Source organism: Hippoglossus hippoglossus, chromosome 15 (assembly GCF_009819705.1).
Source record: "Hippoglossus hippoglossus isolate fHipHip1 chromosome 15, fHipHip1.pri, whole genome shotgun sequence".
In the NCBI taxonomy this organism is placed as follows: domain Eukaryota; kingdom Metazoa; phylum Chordata; class Actinopteri; order Pleuronectiformes; family Pleuronectidae; genus Hippoglossus; species Hippoglossus hippoglossus.
This window is the reverse complement of record NC_047165.1, coordinates 15,616,858-15,642,148: the sequence shown is the minus strand read 5'-3', so window position 1 is coordinate 15,642,148 and position 25,291 is coordinate 15,616,858. Positions and strand designations below refer to the sequence as shown.

At 40.8% G+C, this 25,291-nt stretch overlaps 3 protein-coding genes across 4 annotated transcripts; 2 read left to right on the top strand and 1 right to left on the bottom strand.

Annotated features, from left to right (window-relative positions):
- Positions 1-12: 12 nt before the first annotated feature.
- mrpl14 (mitochondrial ribosomal protein L14) lies at positions 13-1,754 on the bottom strand. Its single transcript, XM_034609808.1, has 3 exons — positions 1,593-1,754; positions 1,276-1,375; positions 13-525 (listed from the first exon to the last, which is right to left on the bottom strand). Exons 2-3 carry the CDS (start codon positions 1,353-1,355, stop codon positions 159-161), a joined length of 447 nt encoding a protein of 148 aa, XP_034465699.1. The 5' UTR covers positions 1,356-1,375; positions 1,593-1,754; the 3' UTR covers positions 13-158.
- Positions 1,755-1,933: 179 nt separating this feature from the next.
- On the top strand, positions 1,934-20,257 carry LOC117776078 (CSC1-like protein 2). Of its 2 annotated transcripts, XM_034609791.1 has the most exons (24): positions 1,934-2,331; positions 6,965-7,183; positions 7,478-7,557; positions 9,085-9,126; positions 10,243-10,333; positions 10,441-10,478; positions 10,593-10,735; positions 10,956-11,007; positions 11,135-11,243; positions 11,330-11,400; positions 12,001-12,081; positions 12,175-12,298; positions 13,597-13,730; positions 13,839-13,976; positions 14,778-14,931; positions 15,069-15,175; positions 15,284-15,370; positions 15,488-15,553; positions 16,189-16,351; positions 17,219-17,324; positions 17,492-17,659; positions 17,781-17,896; positions 18,010-18,081; positions 18,409-20,257. In XM_034609791.1, the coding sequence occupies exons 2-24, from the start codon at positions 6,989-6,991 to the stop codon at positions 18,586-18,588; spliced, it is 2,517 nt and encodes an 838-aa protein (XP_034465682.1). In that variant the 5' UTR covers positions 1,934-2,331; positions 6,965-6,988; the 3' UTR covers positions 18,589-20,257. The 2 variants fall into 2 exon arrangements, with proteins under 2 accessions (XP_034465682.1, XP_034465683.1); XM_034609792.1 differs by lacking the exon at positions 9,085-9,126.
- LOC117776083 (zinc transporter ZIP9) lies at positions 8,204-23,884 on the top strand. Its single transcript, XM_034609807.1, has 8 exons — positions 8,204-8,216; positions 21,242-21,488; positions 21,672-21,777; positions 22,016-22,183; positions 22,270-22,338; positions 23,135-23,220; positions 23,300-23,434; positions 23,529-23,884. Exons 2-8 carry the CDS (start codon positions 21,393-21,395, stop codon positions 23,796-23,798), a joined length of 930 nt encoding a protein of 309 aa, XP_034465698.1. The 5' UTR covers positions 8,204-8,216; positions 21,242-21,392; the 3' UTR covers positions 23,799-23,884.
- Positions 23,885-25,291: the final 1,407 nt, after the last annotated feature.

Genomic DNA, 25,291 nt, shown 5'->3' with positions numbered 1-25,291 from the left:
TACCATATAGAGGCAATTTGTGTGACTCAGTGTTCGCTCCTTTTAAGCTTTACTGAAGGGAAAATATACAATTATGAATCGTCTTTTATTCCCCAGCAGATGGGGAAATGTACAGATTATATATGGATTTCAAAAACAACAGCTGGCTGATACAGTTATCAAACAAATGCACTAGCAATTGCCAACACTTTAGAGTAGTCTCCCTCCAGTTTCCGCAGATGTGTTGGTATAGGAACTTTAATCCTCGTCCCTGTAGGGTTCCCGTTTTCCTCAATCAGAACGACATTGTTCGAGTCAAAGCGTGGACTCATGCGATCTCCAGGCATTTTGTGTCCAACGATCAGTGCTTTCTTCTTCTGTCCCTTGATGGCAAGCAGCACTCTGTCACCAACTTTTCCTACGCCATTCTTGGTGTAGACATGGATTACTCTTGGCGGACGGTGATGCGGCGTATTTCCAAGAGAGCTGTTGTCCACCACCCGGACTCTCGACATTTTCTGAATGGCTGCTGCAACAGCAGACACACTGGCAAGAAAAATAGTAAATATAGTAAATCAACTAATGAATGAATTTCCTTGAGAGCCCCCTCCCCTCAGTCAGCTGTCATGCAGAATAACTGAACAAGTTAACTTTAGTATTTCACCCCCCCACACCTATTTCTGAAGTCAAACAAATTGTGACAGTATCCATGTTGACTTCACTGGGATATGAAGATACAAACTTTCGAGACATTAAAGTTTTGATATTTCAATATACAAACACAATGTCCACCTAACAAAGAGTAACAGTTACCTGGTGAGTATCATCCCTTCGATTCATGCAACAAGGTTATTTTCATCTGTGTTGTTTATTTGTTATTTGATAAGGTTAATCAAAATCTACTGGTCAGAGTCCCATGAACCCTGGTGGAAGGATGTGGTGAGTATCAGGGAAGAGATCATTAAATGTTGATGCTGGTCTGAAACAGTTAAGTCCAGACCAAGGATTGTTTTATCACTTTTGTCAACAGTGCAACATTTTTGTTGATTTGTCAAAGAGTGTGAATCTTGATGAAATAATTCTGACATATTCAGCGGAACAATACCTAGGCCTGTGTGGTTGTTTTGATTATAGGGAACTGTTGGGCCTTGTAGTGAAGTATATTCTGTTTCTTGGCTAAATTTAACAGCATGTTCTATAGTTTAAAAGCACAATTTTTTTTCACATTTTCATAACTGAAAACAATATAAAATAATATAAACACTTGGCTCCACACCTGAGGGATAGACCTCTTACCTGAAAGTCCTCTGGCGGATTACGGACGATGGACCCACGAGGAGGCCAGTCAGGGACCTTGAAAGTTGGGGGAGAGCCATAACTACGAGAACTGTGTCAGCTGGAGAGAGAAAACATACAACAGTTAGCTGCTAATAAGCTAACGGGTTTGACGGTATCGCTAGCATTAGATTCTAAAACACGCGGATTCTAACGACAGAGCCGAATGATTTATGGTTTAGCGAGTTTACTCCAAACGATAATAATACAAATGCAAGAATATTTCTTTAAGAAAGCAGCAAAGGTTAAGTTAAAAACCTGTGTCTCGTTAGCTTTACCCTGTGATCACGCTCCATGCCAATGTCAAAAGTGTGACGTCGGTGAAATGCGACCAGCTAGCTTTAGCCGAGCTAGCCGATAGACGCAATGTTCATTAGCTAGATAGATAAATATATAAATATTTCACAATGTAAACAGTTTGATCCGCTTTATTTCGATGATTATTCTTGAATCATGAACAATGTGTGCTCGTGCAAACAAGAGCACCAAACAAAAAGCACAAAGGCGGCTACCGGCGTCAGCTAGCTTGTTTGTTAGTCTGTTTACGTCATCCGAAAGCGCTGAGGGAACACATAGCTATAGAAAAACATAGAAGCTGCACAACGAAGACCCTACGAAGATCCCGTTCATGGCCCAGAAGGGCGAGTCGCCTCTCTATGTCGTCGCCCTCTAGGTACGTCACGCTGATAACCCTCCGCTGGCAGACGGACTGGTTGGGTTAGCGCAGACTTGTCGAACCGGCTGACAGACGCAGCCGAGACAGCGGAGGATTGTCCGTCATCACGAACAGTTACACGGCCTCACCGACTCGCTCGGATTCAGTGTTGTGTTTCACAGAGGCTGGTTCGAAGCGGGAATTCGGCCGCCGGGCGTTAGACCACCTCCACCTGTTACTTTGCCCACCCGTGTTGCTACATCGAGGGGCTAACTTAGCTAACTTCAACGCAACTACTGAGTGCTAGCTCACATTAGCTATTTGTAACAGTTTCTGCTGCTGCTGCTGCGTATCATAGCAAGGTAAGTTGTTTTGCTCGCTTACATAAACGCCCTTGTTTTCGTTGGTTTTCGCTACAGACGTGTTTGTTTTTCTCTCTACAGTCGTGGCAGCTAAATGCGAAACAAACTGTGCGCTACTTCTGGTAACTTAGCTGTCAGAACAACCAGTAAACACATCCCGTTAGCATTAGCGCCAGGCTAACTGGGCTCCAGTGAGGTCAACAAGCAAGTGAGACCGAATAAACAAAGACGCTTGTCGGTTGTGAGGAGTGTAGCTTTACATTAAAGTAGATGGCTGTGTCATTCATGAATTATTTATTATTTGCCACCCTCGAGCCCCAAGATTAAGGTCGCCTGTTCTCATCCGGGGATGTTAGGTTTGGTTCAACTGATCATATTCTTTTGTTCCGTATGAGAATAACAATACATTTTTAATGAATCATTTTTAAAACTGGTCACACTTGGACCACCACAATATCTGACACCCTGTGGATGGGATAAGATAATAGGAGCGGTGTGAGACAATGCAGCTGCAGTATTAAAGTCTGCCCATCTGTCTGTAAGGCTCCGTACAGCAGGTCTCTACTCAATATAACCAGTGGAGGATCAGTAATTCCTCACATATCTCAGCTATCTATGTAACGATAGTGGTTGAGCAATGCTGAGTTTCGAGAATCTCTGGAGTGTAACAGGTTTATGTTGCTGCATTCACTGACTTGGGTTTCCACCGGGCACTAGTCACAGCCTGTGACCAGCCTTTTAAAGGGATAAAGATTAGATTAAAACCTGACTCCTCACCATAACCTGAGGGTATTGGTTTCTCTCTTACATTTATGTTTTTTTAATATTTACTATGCTGTAAGCCATGGGTAACTATTTGATTCTTTGATCCATCATTACATCTGTTACTGTGTAAAATGATGATTAATGCCCATCGCCAGTTGAATGTAAACGGACACCCTATTATTACCTGATTAGTTTGACACCCTGTGTTCATCTAGAATTTGAAACGGTGACACAGATAATAGAGATTAGCTCCCCACATTAAACTAAGCCTCACGTACATAGGACTGTAACCACACAGTGTATGCCATGATATTATTGCTTATTATTACATATAACTGCAAGTGATTGTGGTCTGTTTGACTCAAATCAGTTCAGGCTTCCCTTGAAAATGAAAAGATGGGATGGAACACACACTTTAGCCTTTTCAAGGTACAATTCAAATACAGTCGTGAGATTACTTAATAGAGAGAATGTAATTCATTCAATTTTTTACACAATTATGGATACGTTTCTATGTTATGTGCTGTTTTCCTCTATTCAATGTAATGTGTTGTCATACAGACAATTTTAATTGGAATTTGTCTTATCTTAATCTTTGTATGATCACTCCTCTATTATCTATTATTGAATATGTGAGGTTTCCGTATAATAAAGTTTAACTAGAAAATACCAATTATATTTTAATGAATCTATGTCAACAGTGAACAATACTTATATTTAAGTGGACCTTAGGTACCCTAATCTACCCTGGAAGTTGTTAATGCTAATCCAAATAAATTAATTGATTAATTATGTTTGAACTACAACATTTATAATTTTTCCTTGAATGCCTTGTCTTTGTATTATGTGTAGTCTTACATTGACATGCATGTTGTGACATGATTATGAAACTGAACTCTGACATCACAATCTGTGATCGTCAACACTCAGCCACGGGGAGGCTGTCAATGATTTACATGCTAATACCAACAAGGCTAATATGTCAAATCAGAGTTATCAGCCAGCAGCATTGCAAGAGCCAAGTCAAAAGTTATTGTGAAGCAGAACACACACACGTGTTTGTGCTTATTCTTTAACACCAACCCTTAAAAGCATGATGATGGAGACATGATCGAGAGTAGTTTATTAAGTTTATAGGTTATATGTTTTATCTTGTACTGTAGATGTGTGAATGACTTGTGAATAGAAACTGCACCAGGTGCTGGTTTTGAGTTACAAATTGTCTATGCAGGAAGTACAAGTGAACGTCCTTGGAGAAAAGAGTTGAGCAATATAAATTTAATTTAGTCTTGGCTCCTCTAGTGTGTCCCTCCCTTGTTAAATTCTGGTTTTATTTAGTTGTGCAAGCAAGGTGATCAGACAGTTGGTGTTGCTTGACTGCTGCCAACCAAATTCAGAACCCTCTATTAGTATTAGACACAACCTGTTTAAATATTTAACTTTGTAGATACAAAAATAATGACTCACATACGGATGGAAAACAATTTTTTAATGCACAAGGTTATTAATATCTGTGCTGTAGATGGAAAACAGAAGTGCTGTAAAGTTTCAAGGTGGAAGTACACTTACCGCAAAAAGGTAAATGCAGCTGCCTGAGGAAAACTGAATGATGCACTGATTTGTCCCTGGTAGATGTTTCGCTCTGGTGTTGTTTGTCTTAACTAAAAACAAAAGGACATATGTAATGATAATCCCTGACAAACCACATTGTTTTGACTGCTTAAGCTGAAGATCAAATGCGAGACTCTCTCTAGAGTGAGTTTCTAAGTGCCAGGCATGGTGTTTTCTCCCTCACAGCAAATACATGCTACGGCAGGCTCTCGTGTATGTGCCATCAAAGACTACAAAGGAGTAGAAGACTGCATGCACACCCTGATGTAAACAAATTATGATTTCAAATATTTTTAAGAATCGGCTTTGCACTCCGTATGGGTGTGTTGGTCTTTGTCTCACCATTTGTCTCACTTTAAACTGAGACAAATGGCGAGGAAAACTAAATCAATATTGTTATAATCCTCAAAAACATGCAGAGATGAAGAGTTTGTATTGCAGTGCTGTTGCATTATATTATCAGGTTGTGTGGTTGAGTCCAACCACTGTAGATCACAACAAATACAAATGACATAGAAATGATTGTATAGATACATGTCCGACACATTTTAAGTAAGTGTGCCACTCAAGAGATATACAGTTATTTACCTCACTATTCCTTAAAAAAACATCTATAACTCACATGAAATAATAAGTTGTTCTTGACTTGAAGTGTGCTAAACTCCCCCTTAAGATGTTGGTGTTGAATCCTAAATAGCTGGAACTGTGTCAATGGATCCAGGACGTGCAGCAGTGTTGCTGAAGTGGCGGGTGTGAGTTGTGTCCTTCTTGGGTTGAGACCGGTCCATTTGAACCCTGTGGTCTCTATCGGCTTATTGTTCAGCGCTGGCTGCGTCCCTCTCCACTGATGTCACAGCATTCCAGGGAGCGGATAAATGAGTTAGTGTTGGGGCAGATGAGCAGCATCGTGAATGCTGCTGCTAATAGTGGGTCAAAGGGCACGAGTATTGCAGTGCAACTGCAAACACACTCCAGCCCTCTCTGTAACAGCTACACACCCTCTCCAAACCCCTTGTCGATCAGAATGCGTCAATTTTTTATGAGATAAAGAAGTACTCTAGTTTTCAGAGGTTGTTTTGTCTCAACACCTTATAACATTTTTTTTTTTTTTTTTTTTAAAGCTCAGTCAGTACAATTCAAGAGGGTTGTGTTTTTATCAGTGTTTGTTAGTTAGTAGGATTACAAAAAAACTACTGGTTGGATTACCATGAAACCTGGTGGAGCGATGCATTATGGGTCAGGGAAGAACCCATTACAATTTGGCATTGATGCAGATCAGGGTGCAAATCCAGGATTTTTTTACATTGTGAGATCTATGTATTTCGAAATTTACGTCAATTTCTGAGAAAATAATTATTGGATCTATATGAACAAATTCTGCCATATTTAGGAGATACCGTTCACAATCCGGTGTGGCTTTTGATTTAATTTTTAATTTAAATTTAATTCAATGGGACTTTTGGGCCTAGGTGGAAGTATGTGCTCTTCTGATTGTTATTCTAGTTTCTCTCATGTTTTGAACCTCCGTTGAGGATGTCACAACTGGTTTTGATTGGATGACTGCTGTTTTTATCTAACAGCTTGTGCCCTGCCTTTCATCTTTGTTACTGTATGTATGAATGCTGACCTTGGTGTCAGGATGACTTGCCAAAATGTTGCACTTAACTTTGGCTGTGTGCTTGGGCAGGAGAAAGGACTGTCTAGCCTTACCCAGGATGATAAAGATACATGTCTCATATGACTCATTATCCCTCATACACTATTTATGTTTTGTCAGTGTTGACCATCAATAAGCTTAAGGTAGATTGTTCGGTCTGCTGTTTCTTGTTTCCTATTGAATTATGAAGATAGCCAATGTGAGAAATCTCAATAATATGTAAAATACTAGTTATCAATACTAAGTCTGACACTGCAGTTAGAAACCGAAACAGTAGCTTGATTTATTAAACCATTTGTGCAACTCAGCATTCCCACAGCCTTTTTTAAGCTGTTAATGCATTATCTGGTTTCCCTTGAATTCAGAGTAAAGTTAACTACAGTTGGACATGTGGTCAAAAGCAGCAGCAGAGCTTGTGACTAATGACAAGACAGAAGCCTCAGCAGGAAGGGATGGCAAATTTATGTCTCATGCTATTTACCCCTTCTCTGCATTTATGTCCATGTACTGAAGAATGGTCCATGATAGACCCATACAGAAGATGAGTGTAATAGTAATAGTCAGCTTACTTGGTGATCTAACACTTTTGCCTCTTTTCAGGTTGTCAACATGCTGCAGTGAGAGATGCATCAAGTGTTGATATTGATAATGGCCATCGGGGGGGTTCAAGGATGCTCCAAGTCAGAGAGCTGCCCAACGCCTCAGCCCAATTCCACCAGGGACTACTGTTACTCAGCCCGAATTCCCAGCACAGTACTCCAGGGTTTGCCTTTTGGAGGGGTACCAACTGTCCTCGCTCTTGATTTTATGTGCTTCTTGGTGAGTACCTTTGTCCATTAAATGAAGTGCCCAGTTACAACAGACGATGAGTGTAGCTTTCCAATAGAGCCTGACCGATTTGTTGGTTTGCCGACAAAATTTGGCTGATATGAGCATTTCACCGACATATCAGTCTCATGTGTGTCATAAGGGTTTCATATCAACATCTGAGCAATCACTTTTAAATGATAAAAAAAACCTTTTGAAGTTATGTAGCTTTTGTTCAGTACGTTTGTGTAATGTAAATAAAGGAACTAGAGGTGCTGACAGCCGCTGTTCATTTTGTTCTTCTAGGTGCTGCTGTTTGTGTTCTCCTTCTTGAGAAAAGTAGCATGGGATTATGGGCGCCTCGCTTTGGTGACCGACACCGAAAGGTAATCAGAGTTCACAAATCCACACCTCAGTTTTAAGCATCATGCACTGAAAGCAATGAGATTATGTATATATACACACTATGGTTGAAATTGTATATGTAAACATCACAATGTAATATGTTTTTAATACACTGCAGTGGTTGATGGTCAATAGTTGATACAATATTAACAATTTGGCACTAAATTACCTTCCAAAAATATTTTTTGCAGCTAGAACAATCAATTTCACAAATATTTAACTATACAGTTGACCCAAACTTTACTCAAGAAGTTGCAGTAGTGCAAAGAAATCCATCTTGGTGGGACCAGTTAAGATTAGATTAGATCAGGAGAAAAAAGACATTGCCATGGGTTTGGCAGCACTTTTTAAAGAGCCAGTGTAAAAGACAGGAAGTCATGAGCCTGCTCTAAACAGAGCCACTGTTAGACATTGATGTGATTTGCTTACAGTTCAAGGGTGTATGGTTTGTCCGCTAAATATCTGGCACTAGCATGTAAGTTAACAATTAAAAGTCGTGTAATCTTTTTCCAAGAGTGGAGTTCACTTGGTTTTCTGACAGAAGCAGACATCACATGGATGGTACACCAGACAGGAAGTCGGCATCAGCAGTTTTCCTTTTAATGTCAAAGTTGCTGGCAATTTTCATGCTTTGTTACATGTTTAACAGACAGCTGTTTGAACAAGCCTGAAATGGAGGAAGAAACTCAAGATTATTAAATATTAACAATTTTCAAAACCCCCTTAAGAAGACTGTCTGCATCTAAGCCACATGGACAGAAGTTCCCCGCTATAAATTGATGACATCCTGACACTGAGGATAATAAGAGTTTGATGTCATGTCTGCAGAGTGATAATGAAAATGGAGAATAGATGTGGAAGCAGCCAATGAGACACTGGACCCGTCAACATGGGCTGATACCATTGCTCCTTTTAAACCACTGTATCATGAGATGAAACACAAGGACTGATGAAAAGAGAGAGAGAGAGAGAGAGATCAGATATCACTACAGGCCCATTTGACTGTGAATGCTGGAAAGTGCATGACACAGTGCTCCATCACCTACATCCCCCTGCTGTGTTTGTGTGATGTTGCAGATACACTATTTTTTCAGCTGCATGTGAGCAGAGAATGGGGTTGCAGCATGGTGGGAGGATGGGAGGGGGGTGGCAGCATGAGACACTTTTGTATCTGACAGGAAATGTAGTTTATTGTCTCATGACTCTGCTGACTTAAGGTCATTGTCTGGCTATTCAATTTTAGTAAAATCTGAAAAGTAAAAGATGCCTTAAGTGAAAATGTGGGTAATCATCAGAAAGATGGGGTATAAATTAAACATGTTTGTGGTTCAAGCTTCGTAAAAGAATGAAAGGCATATTATCAAATTACAGGCCATTGCTTTATATCTGTGTATACAAGGATGAACCTTTATTGATGTACCACTGGTGTAATATGTATTTCCGTACTGGCCAAAAGGGCCATTATCCCTTAACTGAGCTGAATGGCTTTGTGTTGCTTCTCATTTTAGACGAATGGATCAGCGGTACAGTCGCCTGGATGATCGGGAATAGTATGTTATTTCTCCATACAGTAGACTTCCTCTGTCCTTTCCTCTCTCTCTAGATAACCTTATAACCCTCATACTGTCCAGGCTGCTGTGGGTTTCAATCTGTTTGTCACTCTTAATGGTTTCACTTTTTCCTTCCTTCTTCAGGTGTCTGTCAGTGCCCGGCTCCTAATCATTCTCCCTCTCCTTGTTATTCTTGTTCTTCTCTTGTCATGTGTCCCTGTCCTCTCTCACCATTCTAATCAGATCTTGTTTGCTAATCTGTGTATTGACCTCTTTATGAAGCATGGACTTCCTCTGTGTGAGCGCATTGCATGAGCCGCACAGACAAGATGCTTACAGGGAGAGGTAATTCTTCACTGATCTGTGGTTGTTCATAGACTGGCCCTAACATGGTGCACCTACAGTACATCCAGCCTCGTAGAGCTCAGTTGAGCCATTCCTTCTTCTCAGGAATGTAGGAGAGGAGAATTGACTGTGGATTACAGCCACAGGCTCTCGCCCCTCTTCTTTATAGATCTGTGTGATGTTATCCTTACATGTTGTACTCACTACACTGAACCAGTGCTGGAATTCCAGCAGAGCCTGGCTAATCTTCATATTTTCCAGTTATGTATAAATTTAACTGACATGACCTTCCTTAGGGAGTGTTATCAACATGGTATACAGTAAATAATAAGGTCTTCATCATGTGATCTGTCGAAGAGAAGCTGTGGCTCTGCTGGAGAAATTCCATACATCTGCCTCTTGATAATCACTGTGTTGTTTTCTTGGTGAATCCTCTTTTGTGTAGAGCTTTGTCTTCTTTTAATTACAACCTGTCCTCTGGTGGTAATGGTGTATTCAACCTCTAGTAGGCTCTTAATAATGCATGAAATGTGGCTGTAGAGAATCTCCCTGTGGTTAACTGGTTTACCAACCTAAATCCTGTGTGGATCCCACAGGGATGACTCTCCTCAGTCCATTTCAGGGCGTGTGTGGGTGTGTCAACTTTTCCATACTGGTGGTAATCCCACTTTCCCAAAGGTGTGAACAACTAACATCCCTTGTAGTTCATGCTGATGTTGGGTAGTTGTGTAACATCATATAAACACTGTGTGTTGTGTTTTCTGTATACAGCATGGCCTCTGCGATGACATCAGAGACACCTGAACGCTATGAACGCCTCACGTCAGTTTCCAGCTCTGTGGACATTGATCAGAAAGACACAGTAAATATGCCATTTCTTATAAAATAAATGTGTTAAATCATATAAACACTATATGTTACATGAAAGCTGTTACAACACATTCAGTTATCTGCTGTCTTCTCTCTTAGGGTTTCTGCTCCTGGCTAACTGCTATCTTCCGCATCAAGTGAGTCTACCTACTTTGGAAATAAGAGAAATTGGAGTAGCACAGATTTAAAATGGATTGACTGCTTTGAATTTATCTTAGGTTGCTGATTATATTGGTGTGTTCTCTCTGTAGGGATGAGGAGATACGGGAAAAGTGTGGGGAGGATGCAGTGTATTATTTGTCCTTTCAGCGCCACATCATTGGCCTACTGGTCGTAGTGGGCGTGCTTTCTGTGGGCATCATCTTGCCCGTTAATTTCTCTGGAAATCTACTTGGTGAGTTTATTGATATATAGGTTAGTCTTTTCTTTTAATCTTGTTTGACCAGTTTGCATTGACTTCTATTTAAGCATACTTTTTATTTTGTGAAGTCATTCCGAACTTACAAATGTTTTTCTACTTCTCTACCAGTTTAAACCATGTCCCACATTCTTTGCTGTATTAAATGCAGTGTAATACAATACTATGAATAATATTTGTAATATTGTTTTTACAGAAAACAACGCCTATAGTTTTGGGCGAACCACTATAGCAAATTTGGATGCCAAGTGAGTAGTACTTATACCTTCACTTAATTTAGCATATACTCAGCTTTACAGCATTTTGTTGCACTTTTATGTTGCCCTGTTGTTTTTAACCATGTCACTAAATCCCCTTTACCCTTTATTTCCGAAGTAATACACTACTGTGGCTGCACACCACCTTTGCATTCCTCTACCTGTTACTGACAGTGTACAGCATGAGACGGCACACCTCCAAGATGCACTACAAGGAGGATGATCTGGTCAGTGGCATACTTTCAGAAAATCCTCTCTTTGCTCACATACGTCTGAATGTTGTTGCTAATTACTTTCCTTTATTTCCATGCAGGTGAAACGCACCTTATTTGTCAATGGAATCTCCAAATATGCAGAGGAGAGTGAGATAAAGCAGCACTTTGAGTAAGCTCACCTCAGGACCTCTCTTGCTGCTGTCCTGCTTCCACAGATAATATACCATTATAAATCTGTCCACTATAAATCTGTCCGGTTGTCAAAATGGTCCATCATCATGGGTTAAAGCTGTACCGCAACTGTAATAGGATGTATGAGAGCCGTGCCTTTCCCTGTTAACAGTTGTTTTGTCCTCACCCTTATGGCCAGGATCAGACAATGACTGGCCTATATGTGTAATTGTCCATAATAGAAGCCAGATGAGCAGGATTATGCAAGTCATGTGTCAAGACAGGAGGGGATGTTTGGCTCAACTCCTACTCAGCCCAATAGTATTAACAAAATGTTTATATTTGCTCCTGCACTCGTACACGTTTTAGTACACACACACACACCATCAATCACCCCCACCCTTCCTAAAACCTTGTAGCGAGAGCCTTTTACAATTTGTGGCGATGTTATAACTTGGTGTCACATGAGAGATGTCATGTATGGTAAATACACGGATCTTGATATTAGGAATGCGTAATTAATGCAGACTGTGTACATTTGTGATTCTGTAAATGTGTCCACTCTCTCACTTTCTCTCCTTCTGTATGTCTTTCATAGGCAGGCGTATGGAAATTGTGTCGTATTGGAAGCTCGAATCTGTTACAATGTGGCCAGACTGATGAATCTCAACTCTGATCGGTAAAAGTTTTTTAACCATTAGTGTGAGTGTGTGTTTTATCTTGTTTTAAATAATTTCTTATTTGCTCACATATTTAAATTTTGTGTATACAGAAAGAAGGCAGAACGCAACAAGAAGTTCTTCATCGACCTGCAGGAAAAGGAGAACATAACCACCATGGTCAACCCAAAGCCCTGTGGCCACCTTTGCTGTTGCATCATCAAAGGCTGTGAGCAGGTCAGACTAACATGTTGCAGGTTTATCTCAAAATAACACACTCCTTAAACTTGTTTTCACCGTATTTCATTGAAAGATAAGAAAAACATTTATCTAATTTTAGATTTGTGAATAAGCAGTGTGACGTAACCTGGTATTTTAACCCCTCAATAATCAAAGCCATCCTATGCACTCCCTCCCACCATAGTCATACCATCACGCTGAGTGAAAAATAATATTATAATACATGATAAATTGGTTTTATTTCCTGATTCAATTGAGCACAAACAAAGAATTTATTTTTTCATCGTTTTCAATGCCAGAAAAGTTGTGTCCAAAACAGAATCACACTATGTGTTGGATCAGTTACCCCCAGGATGTGACAACAAAATAGATAATAAGAATGAAACAAAAATCTTAAACCAAACAAATAGGAGCAAATGATGAAATAATATTATAAATAATATGAGGAATATACAACTAGGGAAAGATTTTTTTTTTTTAATTTAGCAAGGGGGCAGAGTAAATCATATCCATACACAACTATATAGAACTTCTTTCATAGTGTGTTTGACCTTTTTATACATTTGTTAAATGGAGAATTATTGATGCACTCCACAAAACATTTGTATTTACTTCTGATGGTGATGATATTATGAACCATAAGTTCAGTAAGCTTGTTGTTCAACATGACTGATGGAACAAATGTGAGGGAGAAGAAATCACCATGCTAAAGTTACATTTATATCAGATCCGAGAAGGTGAAGGTAGCAGCAGGGTAAAAAGGGCGACTAGAATTTAATTCTAGGTACATCATTTAGGTGTGTTGTTCGCCGAGGTGGAGGCCCTAAGTGACCTCTAAATCAACATTAACAATCTGATAAAAAGAACCTTTCGACTTTACAATCGAATCACAATAGTCTGTTCAGCCTGCTGCAATTTCACATTATTGAACTTGTGTTCTGCACTCTGTTTAACTAACTACCAACTGATATTTATATCATATAAATAATCACCAAATGAACTCATTTCTATAAAGTTATCAAGTAATTCCAGAGGCTGTTGAGTATTACAGATTTAAATCTATTTACGGTTGTATTATTGTGTGCATTCTGTAAGTGTAGTGTCTTAACTTAAGCTATTACATATAAAGGGGCAAGTTATAGGTTGACATTTACTTTATATTGTTATATTAATAGCTCGTCATGTTTCCTGTGTATTAACTGAGCTTCATCATTTGTGTATTGGCAACTAGGATTAAAGTAAGGAAAAAACATAAACATCATAGACTCTTGACTGTATTATTGTGTCCTTGACAGGAAGAGGCAGTGGGTTACTACACCAAGTTGGAGGGACAACTAAAAGACGACTACAGGAAGGAGAGAGAGAAGGTCAACAGGAAACCTTTAGGAATGGCCTTTGTCACTTTTCAGAATGAGTCCATAACTGCCATGTAAGTACATTTGCACATGTTGACATAATGGAATGTGTACCTCTGGAGATTGTTTCTGAATTGACACAATACATGGCTCTTGACCCTCCTCAACATCTATGTTCTCAGTATTTCGAAGGACTTTAATGCTTGCAAGTGTCAGGGCTGTCACTGTCGTCAGGAGCCCAAGAGCTCTCAGTTCAGTGCCAAGCTGCACACACACAACTGGACTGTCGGCTATGCCCCAGATCCACAGAATGTCTACTGGTAAGAACACGTTCAAGTCTCATATTCTTTCATTTATCCATATATCATAATTATAGTGACCATTATCACGGTATTGTTAAAATGTGCTGAAAAGGTTCATAATGCCCCTGATACACACTGATGTTATTTCATTCATGTTATAATTACTAGTGCAGTGCCTGTTCTAAACCTGCCTGTTTGAAATGGGCCATTTGTCTGTGGGGAGGGTGATTGCAGTTTTCTTTCTGAAACAGTAGAGTGAAGTATAATTGAGCCACGGCGAATAAAGTGCAGACAAAGAGCTGTTCACCTGTTTATTCAAAGTTTGGTGAAGCTCGACTCAGTACGCAGAACCCTGAACTGGAAAATCAGTTGTCCTTGATGTGAATGCATCAGTTGTCATGATCGACAATGTCACTTATGTTAATGAGTTCTAGCTGCCGCTGCTTTAGAGTGCTGGTTGCCTGTCAGAAGTTTATTATCTTTAGGTTGAAAATCCTCTGAAGAGCTGTCACTGCAAAACAAACCCACATTGCATACTGCATCTGGAAGACTTTTGATAACTTTGTTTCATGCTGTAGTTTAGTTTTTCAAAGCTCCTTAATCAAACATGTATTTAATGATAATAATGAAAAGTTCATTCCCATATTCTTTACTATGCTGTCACTATGATTGAACTTCATTCTACTTTGAAAAGACTTTCTCTCACCAGATGAAAAAGCGTCTTTTAAGCTGCAGTATCAGTTTACAGGCCAGCTGTGTCCATAAAGCCAGGTCACCACCCAGTGTCGGTCTAACCACCAAATAACCTTTATCCCACAGGGAGCATCTGTCAGTGGGAGGATTCCCCTGGTGGATCCGCTTCTTCATCATCAACTGTGTCCTCTTCCTCCTCCTGTTCTTCCTCACCACCCCGGCCATCATCATCTCCACGATGGACAAGTTCAATGTGACCAAACCAGTGGAGTACCTAAATGTGAGCTCAGTTCAGCCATCTTTGTCACCATACTGAAAAATGGCCATCACAAGTCTGCATGCTGTTACAGATGCACAGAAATTTAGCCATCTGTGTCTTCACATAACATGCCTGTTTCTTTCTGATCTGTCCTCCAGAATCCAATCATCACCCAGTTCTTCCCCACCCTCCTCCTGTGGTCCTTCTCTGCCTTACTTCCTACTATTGTCTACTACTCTGCCTTCTTTGAAGCACATTGGACCCGGTATGAGTCACATTTTCTGCAGTCAACAGTTATATTGTAATTGTTTCCATTTGACCTTTAAGCCGGTTGTGTGTTCTTGATGTCTAAATGTTTCATTTGGCCTTGTAGCTCAGGAGAGAACAGGACAACGATGCATAAATGCTACTCTTTCTTGATCTTCATGGTCCTGTTGCTGCCCTCCCTAGGACTCAGCAGGTATAGCATGTTTTTTATTAATTTCCTGCAGCGCAATTGAATGTTTAATTTGCACATTAATTACCTTGTCAGCATAAATAGTTTTAATAATTCCTTTCTTTCCTTGTATCTTTTCAGTTTGGATGTTTTCTTCCGCTGGCTTTTTGACAAAAGCTTCTTGGCAGATGCTGCAGTGAGATTTGAGTAAGTAGAATCATTTTATGGCTGTTTGAATTTAAACAGACAAAAGCAGAACAGGATGTTAACAGTTTATTTGTCACCATAACTAGTGGAACTAATCTATTTTTTAAAAATCATTATTACTTCCTTCAAGGAAGTCATGTTTTTACCCCTGTCCACTTGTTTGTTGGTTTGTATGTATGTCTGTTTGATTACATAAAAAACGACTGAAAGGATTTTTATGAAACTTGATTGAAGGATATGGTCAGGGAATAACCTATAACATTTAGAGATTTGCATAAAGGGGCAGATCCTGGAATATTTTGTCGTTCTATAACATTGTGAGATTTGGTATTCCATTGAATGATTCATAAATGTTGATGAGACACATTTAGGAACCTGATATCTATGAGTGTATGAGATTTGGTGCAGCTTAATTGAATTTAAGGGGCTTGTTGGGCCTTGGTGGAGGTATGTACTCTACTAAGTGCCTTTTTTGTTCAATATTTAATTCAGTCATTTAGAAATAAGATCAAGTCTCACTTAGTTTATAGAATTAACTTGAATTTAAATTCTGTTAGGCTCTAATGTGTTTTTAAACTTAAGCATGAGGCTTTTTTTAGTCTTAAATGATACTTACCTCTTTCTTTACTCTGTAGGTGTGTGTTCCTTCCTGACAATGGAGCCTTCTTTGTGAACTATGTCATTGCGTCCGCCTTCATTGGAAACGCAATGGACCTGCTGAGGATCCCGGGTCTGCTCATGTACATGATCCGCCTCTGCCTGGCCCGCTCTGCAGCTGAGCGACGGAACGTCAAAAGGGTTTGTTCCTTCCCTGGTTACCAAGCTTAAACCATCCATGGGTCCATGTGAAATAAGCTGCTTTCAGACATGCACTGGACTCCACAGTTCCTCCGTATTTTCTCCGGAGGAGGTGCATGTGTGAACGCAAATGTCTGAGTGAGACGCTCCGCAGTTTCTGCAAACTTAACCGCCTGACCTCCTTGTATAAATACCGTAGAAATCCAGGACAAGTCAATTTGTGAGCACAGCAGGGGATCCCACACTGGATCACCAGGTCATGTCTGAAAAACGGCTATAGTTTAAGACTTTTTAGATCAACATAAAAACATTTACTTTTAAACTGAACGGGGAAGTGACTGTGTCATTGCCGTGTGCACGAACAAGCCATATTAAAGGTTCAGTGTTTAGAATCTAGTGGAGAAGTTGCATGTTGCAGCTGAATACCCCTCACCTCACCCTCCTCTTCCAAACATGAGAGAGAACCTGTGGTAGCCTTCTGTTTTAAAAACTCAAAAGGTATTAAGTTTGTCCAGTTTGGGCTAATGTAAAAAACATGGCTGCCTCCAGAGAGCGGATCAGCTCCTGATGTAAATGTAAAGGGCCCATTCTAGGGTAAAGAAAACAACAATTCGTAAAATTTAGATGATTATACATCTGCCAACAGATTCCTTTCAGCTAAATCTTACACACTGAACCTTTTTAAGGGACTAGAAATCAGAAACCCAGGAATTTTATGTCATATCATTTATAATAAATAATAATAAACAGTTTTATGATTTTAGGTTGAAAATATGTTTATAATGTTTATTAACTGTTAACTGTCAATGATATTAGGATTTTTAGATTTAGAATTTTCTTAAATATCCTGTGATTGTGTCTCTGCAGCACCAAGCCTATGAGTTCCAGTTTGGGGCAGCTTATGCCTGGATGATGTGTATCTTCACTGTGGTTATGGCCTACAGCATCACCTGCCCAATCATCGTCCCTTTTGGTGAGTTCTACCATTTATTATCCCTGATAGTGCGCTCATTAAATGAGTGCAGAACAAACATACAGAGGACAGGCGGTGTACAGTGGCTCTGTTCTCTATACTCAAGCTTATCAGCAGGCCTAATTGGATTACCTCTGTTGAATGTCTTGTCTTGTCTCCCTGTGCAGGACTGATGTACATGCTGCTAAAACACTTAGCAGACAGATACAACATGTACTACGCCTATCTGCCATCCAAACTGGACAAGAAGATCCATTCTGGAGCTGTCAACCAAGTGGTGGCTGCTCCTATTCTCTGTCTCTTTTGGCTTCTCTTCTTCTCCACTGTCCGCTCGGGTAAGAGGAGGACTCCATCTACTGGCCACTCACGTCACTACACATGCACAGATTTGTTTACTGTTTATCTGTCGTAAAAAAAACATGTTAAACAAGTTTCCCTCTACTGTTATTCCCCCAGGATTCTCAGCTGCAACGTCCATGTTCACATTCATAGTTTTGATCATCACAATCATCATCTGCCTCTCTCATGTCTGCTTTGGACATTTTAAATATCTCAGTGCTCATAACTACAAGGTAACTAAAATAATTGCACCTTTTTCATAAAGATGTTTTCTGAATTGTTCATCCCAGTATTTGAAACCAGCTTTATATTCAGCTGCTGATGTGAAATGTGTTTTTTATCCCAGATTGACACCCAGGACATTGATGGATTGGAGAATGGGCGTCCAGTGTGCACCTCTGCCGCAAACAAGGCAGCGGTATGTACTCAGTCAGATGTACTGCTAAAGATTTTAGAGGCTACCCATGAAAACAAGAAAAATGTTTTTTTCAAACTTTAAGTTCCTCTGCTAGAACTAGGTTATATATTTGGTTAAATTGTGTATTTACATTATCCAAAATGTTTCCCACAATGTTCAAACCCAGAGAAATTCTTTTTTTATGATTTATCAGTAGAAAAGAAAAAAGTGCAGGATGTGTTTAAACCCATGTAAAAAAAACTTTACTGTCAAAGAGAACTTATTCTGAGTTATGATCTAGCATTCAGACTTCAACATTTTTATTTGTTTTCGTTTTCTCCCCCACAGCAAATGTACATTGCTCAGGTACTTCAAGACCCAAATTCAGAGGAGGCTGGTTCAGGAAGTGGTGAGGACGACGGCCAGGGATCCTCGCAGGACGAGGAAATAATCAATGTGGAAAATGGCTTGAATGAGGACTTCCAGTCTGGTGAAGACAGCCTCATCGATAATGAAGTGCGGCACTGACACTGCCTAGAACAGAAATTGAAAGACCGCCTGAGTTAACTTGAGGAGTGCACTGATCTTATGAACTAAACTAGGAACTGGACCAACAGTTCTCCAAAGCATCTCAACCTCCATCGAGGGACTTTACACTAACGTAAGCACACTGTCTACTGAGCATTACATGGATTGCTGCTCAAGGATACGTCCTCCACTGGGTCTCAACAAACGTCATCTTCTGTGGGAATGTACACTGACAGCGCATGGCCGATTTAGCTGAGGCCCGCCCTGAAACCCTGCACATAGACCCATGAAAGAAAGAAACCAATGCACAGATGAAGAATGTTTTGCCTTGACCTGTAAGGGGTGTGATATTCTGTCTGTATTTCCTTAACAATATTGCACTTCAAAGAGAGGACCTGTCCTATACGAGCGAGTTTCACCAAGGTACCGTAGTACAGCATGCCTGGAGGGACTTTCCATAGTCCTGTGCGAGTATCTCTAAATGACTGCACCAGGTGCTTCCCCAGAAGAAGCAGCTCATGAGAGAGGAGAGCAAGATAAATTTTCACACCAGCATAAAGCTTGGTCTGTGCAGAATGTCATGGTCTCAAAATATGTTCTTCCATTACTATGTCCAATTCTAAGCTTTCATCATCAATACTAACAGCCGCTTTGACCCTGTACAACTCTAAAACTTTGCATTTGTTAAACTACCTATTTTATTTATATGAATGGGATTTTAAATGCTATCAAGATAGATACATCCCTACACTGAGGAATAACAGAATTCAAATCACTACACTGGTAATTATCTTTTTGCCCTTCCCATCCCTGAGCCTCTGTCTGTACTGCTGTTGGACTGCTGCTACTGATGCTGCCCCCTGTAGGGATAATCCTTGCATGGCTGCTGCAGGAGGACTGAAGGTCAAGATCCTGCTGATCCTTTTTCTGTTGCTCAGTGGATGGAGAGAGAGAGAGGCCATGTGTGGGTTTTTTTGGGTCAGTTTCAGATGATACCCTTTGGCCTCGTTAAGACCTGGTATTACCATCCACTCACAAGTGGGCAGCTCTAACTTCTGCACCCTGAATGCGTCTCCTGTGACCACTTGAGATCTGATCTCGCTTCTCCACTCTATATGCAAATAAACATAGATGTCATTTGTGGCCATGTACGTCATTTGTGTTCACAAAGACATTATGTTGTTTTAAGTCTGTGTTTGGGTGTGTTTAGTTCTCTAATTGGTGCTGATCACTTGTGATGGGATCACTGAGGACAGATGCTGATACCAGGTCTGAACGGGGTCATTGTGACTAGTTCTCTTTATCTGTTGTACCCACGGTTATCTTTTTCATGGATTGTTGTATTTTTATTTTTTTCATAAGATCGGTTTAGATGGTGGGACTCACTGGAAATGCATACATGTTTTTTGTTAACAGTCAAACAGTCTAATAGAAGTTCTCACCTTGTTTCCATAATGTAACAGTAAAATGTCGCTGCACCTTCAAACTGCAAAACTAGACTGTTTCTGTGTGTTTTGTCTTTTTTTAGATTTACATTCTAGATAGAGAGATGTCAAATATCACCATTTGTCGTTCTTTCCAAAGGGCCGTTAAGTACAACAGATTTCTATTCTGTACATATTTACTTTCCCACTCAGCTCTTTGAACAATAAATCTGTATTTAATCAAGTTTGTGGACAATCAGAGTTTCTGTTTAACAATGACAACATATGAAAAGTCACATTATGGAGCAAAACATCATCTCAATTCAGTTCAATACTCTGATGTTTTTGCTGTTACAGACTTAGCTCAGCTAATGTTAGCAGTCTTTGATAAATGCTGCTGTTTGACAGACATAACTTAGTTTGCTGACCCTGAACTTGCACAGCAAGAATTTATACGGGGAATACTTTTGCATTCTCACACAATATGTTTCGTGTGCTCGCACTACTTTTTTCGTGCAATACTTTTGCATTACCTCACAATAGTGTAGTCCTTTTGAGCCATGTGGCTCGCGGAGAGCAGCTTGGGCTGCAGTTTTCTGTCCGAACCCCTTTTAGCCCCAGAGAAAACTAACCGAACCCGACCCAAGCCTGATGCAATCAATGTAAGCCATACTCAGTTTGTGTTACCCCAACATGCACTGTTATTGCTTTTTTTTCCCCACATCCAGACATGTGCAGTATAAAAAATCCCCCACCCAACTTCTCCGACTCCAACTGAATATCATGTAAAAAATGTTGTCCCAAGTTTATCTGAAGTGTACTTTGATTTATAAGTTTGGTCCATGTCCCATCCTCTAACACGGAGGAGAAGAGGTACACTACAGCCAGTCACCAGGTGGTGATCGAGACACTTTGGCTTCACTTTTGGGGAGCCCTCATGTCGTCCATCTTTATTTACAGTCTATCCTTGATATAGAAGCATAATAATTTCGCACCACCTCAATTGAATCGTAGGCGTGGTCCTGCAGTTTGGGGGCACACTTTCTGTCTGGGATAACTCCCTTTGACACAACACCTACCCCGGGTCGAGCATTTCAAATGGTACTGTAATGGATCATTGACGCAGACAAATAATGGGGGGTAGGTGATTGGGCCGTATGTTGACGGGGGGCGGGGGCTGCAGTTCTCAGTGTCCGACACTGGGTGCTGCTGCTCAGCAGAGAGGGGAGGGAGGCGCCGTGGTGAGACGTGGAACAGCCAGACTGTCTCTGAGCTCCGTGCCATCCAGACGCTGATCCACCAGGACACACTCAACACCACAATGTAACACAGCGACACACTCAGCCGCCACGTGTTGGTCTATAACACTCCGACGTCGCCATGGAGGGTGGGCTGATTATTACTTTGATATCGGTGGCGATGTTTGTCGGTTGTTTCCTACTTGGATTCATCCCGCTGCTGTTCAGACTGTCCGAGGTGAGTGTTGATCTTGTCCTGAAGTCCCAGATGACTGTAAACGCATCAAAATGTATCTCAACCTGCAGTGAGAGTCTTGCTGATGATGTTATGTGTGTTGACTGAATCTGTTTTGTGTGTAATTACACTGTGGAGGAGGAGGAGGAATCTCACTGATCAGCTGACATGTGTCCACTCTTTCAGAAAAGCCTGCAGCTGATCACTGTCCTGGGGGCTGGGCTCCTGTGTGGCACCGCACTGGCCATCACCATCCCAGAGGGAGTGGGTTTACTGGAGGAGTCGTGGAGTGGTGAGCGGGGCGCTGTACCCACCAGCCCAATTTACAAACTGAGCTGAAGGAGATAATCCTGCAGTATTTAATCTGCACAGCTGATCACACATGATGAAGTGAATGTTTGTGATTGTGGCCCTTTGATGAAGAGGGATGAAGCACATAGTGATTGAAGTGGTTCAGTCATTCTATGCATGTGCACCTTGTCTTTGTCTGTGATCAAAAGCTCTCCCTGTCCTTCATCTTCTCCCTGCAGCATCCTCCTCCTCCTCTGATGTGCCGTCCTCTCTGAATGGCAGCGACAAAAACACAACCTCCACAGAGAGAGGCCGCCCGCCTCGCTTCCTTATCGGAGTGGCCTTAACGCTGGGTTTCACCTTCATGTTTGCAGTGGATCAGATTGCAAGTTACATCTCCACCCGTGGCAAGTTGGCTGACCTCTCGCAGCTTCCCTTCATGTGCACAAGTGTCTTTATTCATCACCACAACATGTGCGACGTCTCATTTCAGGCCAAGCAACTCAGCTGCACAAAAGCGTCGGCGTCACAGCCACGTTGGGGCTGGTGATTCACGCTGCAGGTACTTGTACTGCAAAAATATTGACTGCACTTTTGTTTATCATGACTTGTGTTTTTGCCCAAGGTAAGTAAGATGTTTCAAGGATTTCCATGTAGGCCCAGAAGCGAGGACGATTCCCAACAAAGCTTTAGAGTTGTTCGAGGCCTCATGTGACTCAGCATGTGATTCTGTCACTGAGTCTTTTATGTTGAAGGACATTTTCCATGGGTTTAAACCATGACTTGGAAGCTTTAGCTCATTTCAAATCTAACTACATGTAGCTTTTTAAAAATTCTTTCTTTTCTGGGGAGTTTTCACGGCCCATATAAACAATGAAAACAATCTTACAGAAGCTGAATCTCTCTGAACCATCTGTTCGAATGGTAACAAAGAGTATAGTGTACATGACATAATATTTAATTTCAGTATATTTAGTTTAGTTCAGTTTCTTTTGAACGTTTGGTAAAAGGTCAAATAAAATACATAAGAACATAAGAAGTGGAAAAAAACAAAAAGCATGACTATTTAGTAACTTTAATGTTTAATGATTCATGTTTTATTTTCTTTAAACATTCGGCTTAAAAGGAGTAGGAGGAAGCTTCATGCCTCAAATAGATTATTTATACAAAGAATGAAAAAATTAAATGGAACATACAAAATAGAAAACCTAACCTGGCAAATAGATGAGGGTGTGGGTGTGTTTTTATAATTGAACAAACTTCATCAGTTTCATGTCACGCTACAGAGAAGAAGCTCAAACATCCTCTTTAGTCGCAGCCTTTTGTAAACATTAACATCTTTTTTCTTCTTTGTACAGCTGATGGATTTGCTCTCGGAGCTGCTGTGGCGACGGGTCAAGTGACCGTGCAAGTCATAGTATTTTTTGCTGTGATTCTACACAAGGTGAGTTTCTCAGAGAGAAAAAGAGGGTGGTGATGGTTAATAAGTTGTAATAAAGCGGACCCTCCCTCTTATCTCCCAGGCGCCCACAGCTTTTGGTTTGGTCTCGTTTCTGATGCACTCAGGACTCGAGAGGAAGTACATCCAGGGACACCTGCTGGCCTTTTCAGCTGCGTCACCTATAGTTGCCATCACCTCTTACTTCATATTACATGCAGTGAGAACACAGCTTTATGTCTTGTATCTCAGTTTTACACAGTTTCAGTCAGTGGTTTTGTTATTAATTTGATTTCATGTGTTTGTGTGTGCAGTCTGGCAGCTCGCCTCAGAACCAGCTCAGCGCCACAGGCGTGGGAATGCTCTTCTCAGCTGGGACTTTCCTTTACGTGGCCACGGTGCACGTTCTCCCGGAGATCAGCAGCGGCAGAGCAGACCGGGGCCAACCCTCCTCTGACCCCCAGCAGCCCACCGCGGGAGCTGAGACCCACCAGCGGCGCTACGTGGGGCTCCTGGAGAGCCTCACTCTCATCTTTGGGGTCGTGCTCCCCATGGTGCTGGCACTCGGGCTGCATGACAACTGAGAAGAGGAAAAGAAAGGGCACAGTGCCACCGCACCTGAGGGGAAAGGCTGTGAGCAACTTTCTAGCATAGTCTGTAAACTTTAGAGGAAATACATTATGACTGGGACGGGAGTTTACTTTGGTGTGTTCTCTGTGAAACTGCCCTTTGAGTCCAGCTTTTGTTTGTTTATCAAAAGACCTTTGCAGTCAGTATAAAGAATCTGATCGCAAATATATCGTCCTCTGTTGACTGAGTTTCCATTACAAGAAAACATAATGGGAAACAGGATAGGCTACATTTGTTGCCAAAGCTGAGGACAGGGCCTGTTCAGCGGTGAAATCCCAGTAAGTCGATATATTTAAAGGAACGACCGGATCACATGATACTGTCTGTTACACCAAAGATAAAAGATCTGGGCCAGGCTACTTTTTTTTTTTTGTTTCTTCCTTGTCTGTGTTGTTTAGTCTGGAGCTCAGTTTTTCAGTTTATTAATGTGCAATAATAGTCTACACGTGAGAAAGGATATGAAACTTTCGTGTGATTAAATAGGAGTTATCGTTTTTTAACGTGAGATTTTTAACTGACAAAGCCTCTTGGACGCGTGTCGGAACATGTGTATTAATACGTATGAAGTATGTAGGTCTGCTAGATGATATGTGAGTCAGCTGGACACAATTTATGATCATGTTACTTTTAGTTTTTGAAATTTTGATGATTCCATCTAATTCTTCAGTGAGTGCAGAAGTTTATATGAAATAAAAACACGTCTGGTTCTGTTATAATGATGCTTCATGTCCTATTTTTTATTTTTTTTAGTCTAGTGCACTAATTCTTTATTTAATGGTCAACGTGTCAGGTTACACCCTTTTCATCAACTGCCTCTGAGACCTGGACATAGAACAATCAGGCTGGTGTTAAACACAATAACAACATTAAGACATTTTGCTTTTAATTTCATAATAAAATTATAATAAAGCATATCCAGATACAATAAAGTCATGAGAAGGTGTGAAACATACAAAACACTGTGCAATACATCATCACTTCACTAAGCTGTTTCTATTCTACATTTATATATTTCTTTGGTTCTGCTTCAAATCCTGTCATTTAGGTAAATGTTAATCTGCTTAATTCACATAAATGTATATAAAAAAGGTTTCTACAGAGACACAGTGGTGGTCAGACACAGTGGTGAGCTGAACATTAGCCAGAGGTCAACGCTGCAACTTCTGGCTCATCTTCAACCTCCAAACATTCTCCTTTAACCCCTCCTCTCCTCTCTGTGCTCCACTGGCTGTGAATGGCTGCTTATAGCAAATTCAAAACACTGATGCCAACTCCTTCATGTACCACCAGAGGCAGTCTCACTTACCCATCAACTCTCCACAGGCAGGAATATGTGTAAAACTAAACGGTGTCCTGCTGGATCTCTCAATACAAACCCCTCTGCACTGTTAGATCTTCCTGATGGGAGGTCACCACATGGTCAGACCTATAACTCCAGGTTCATTCT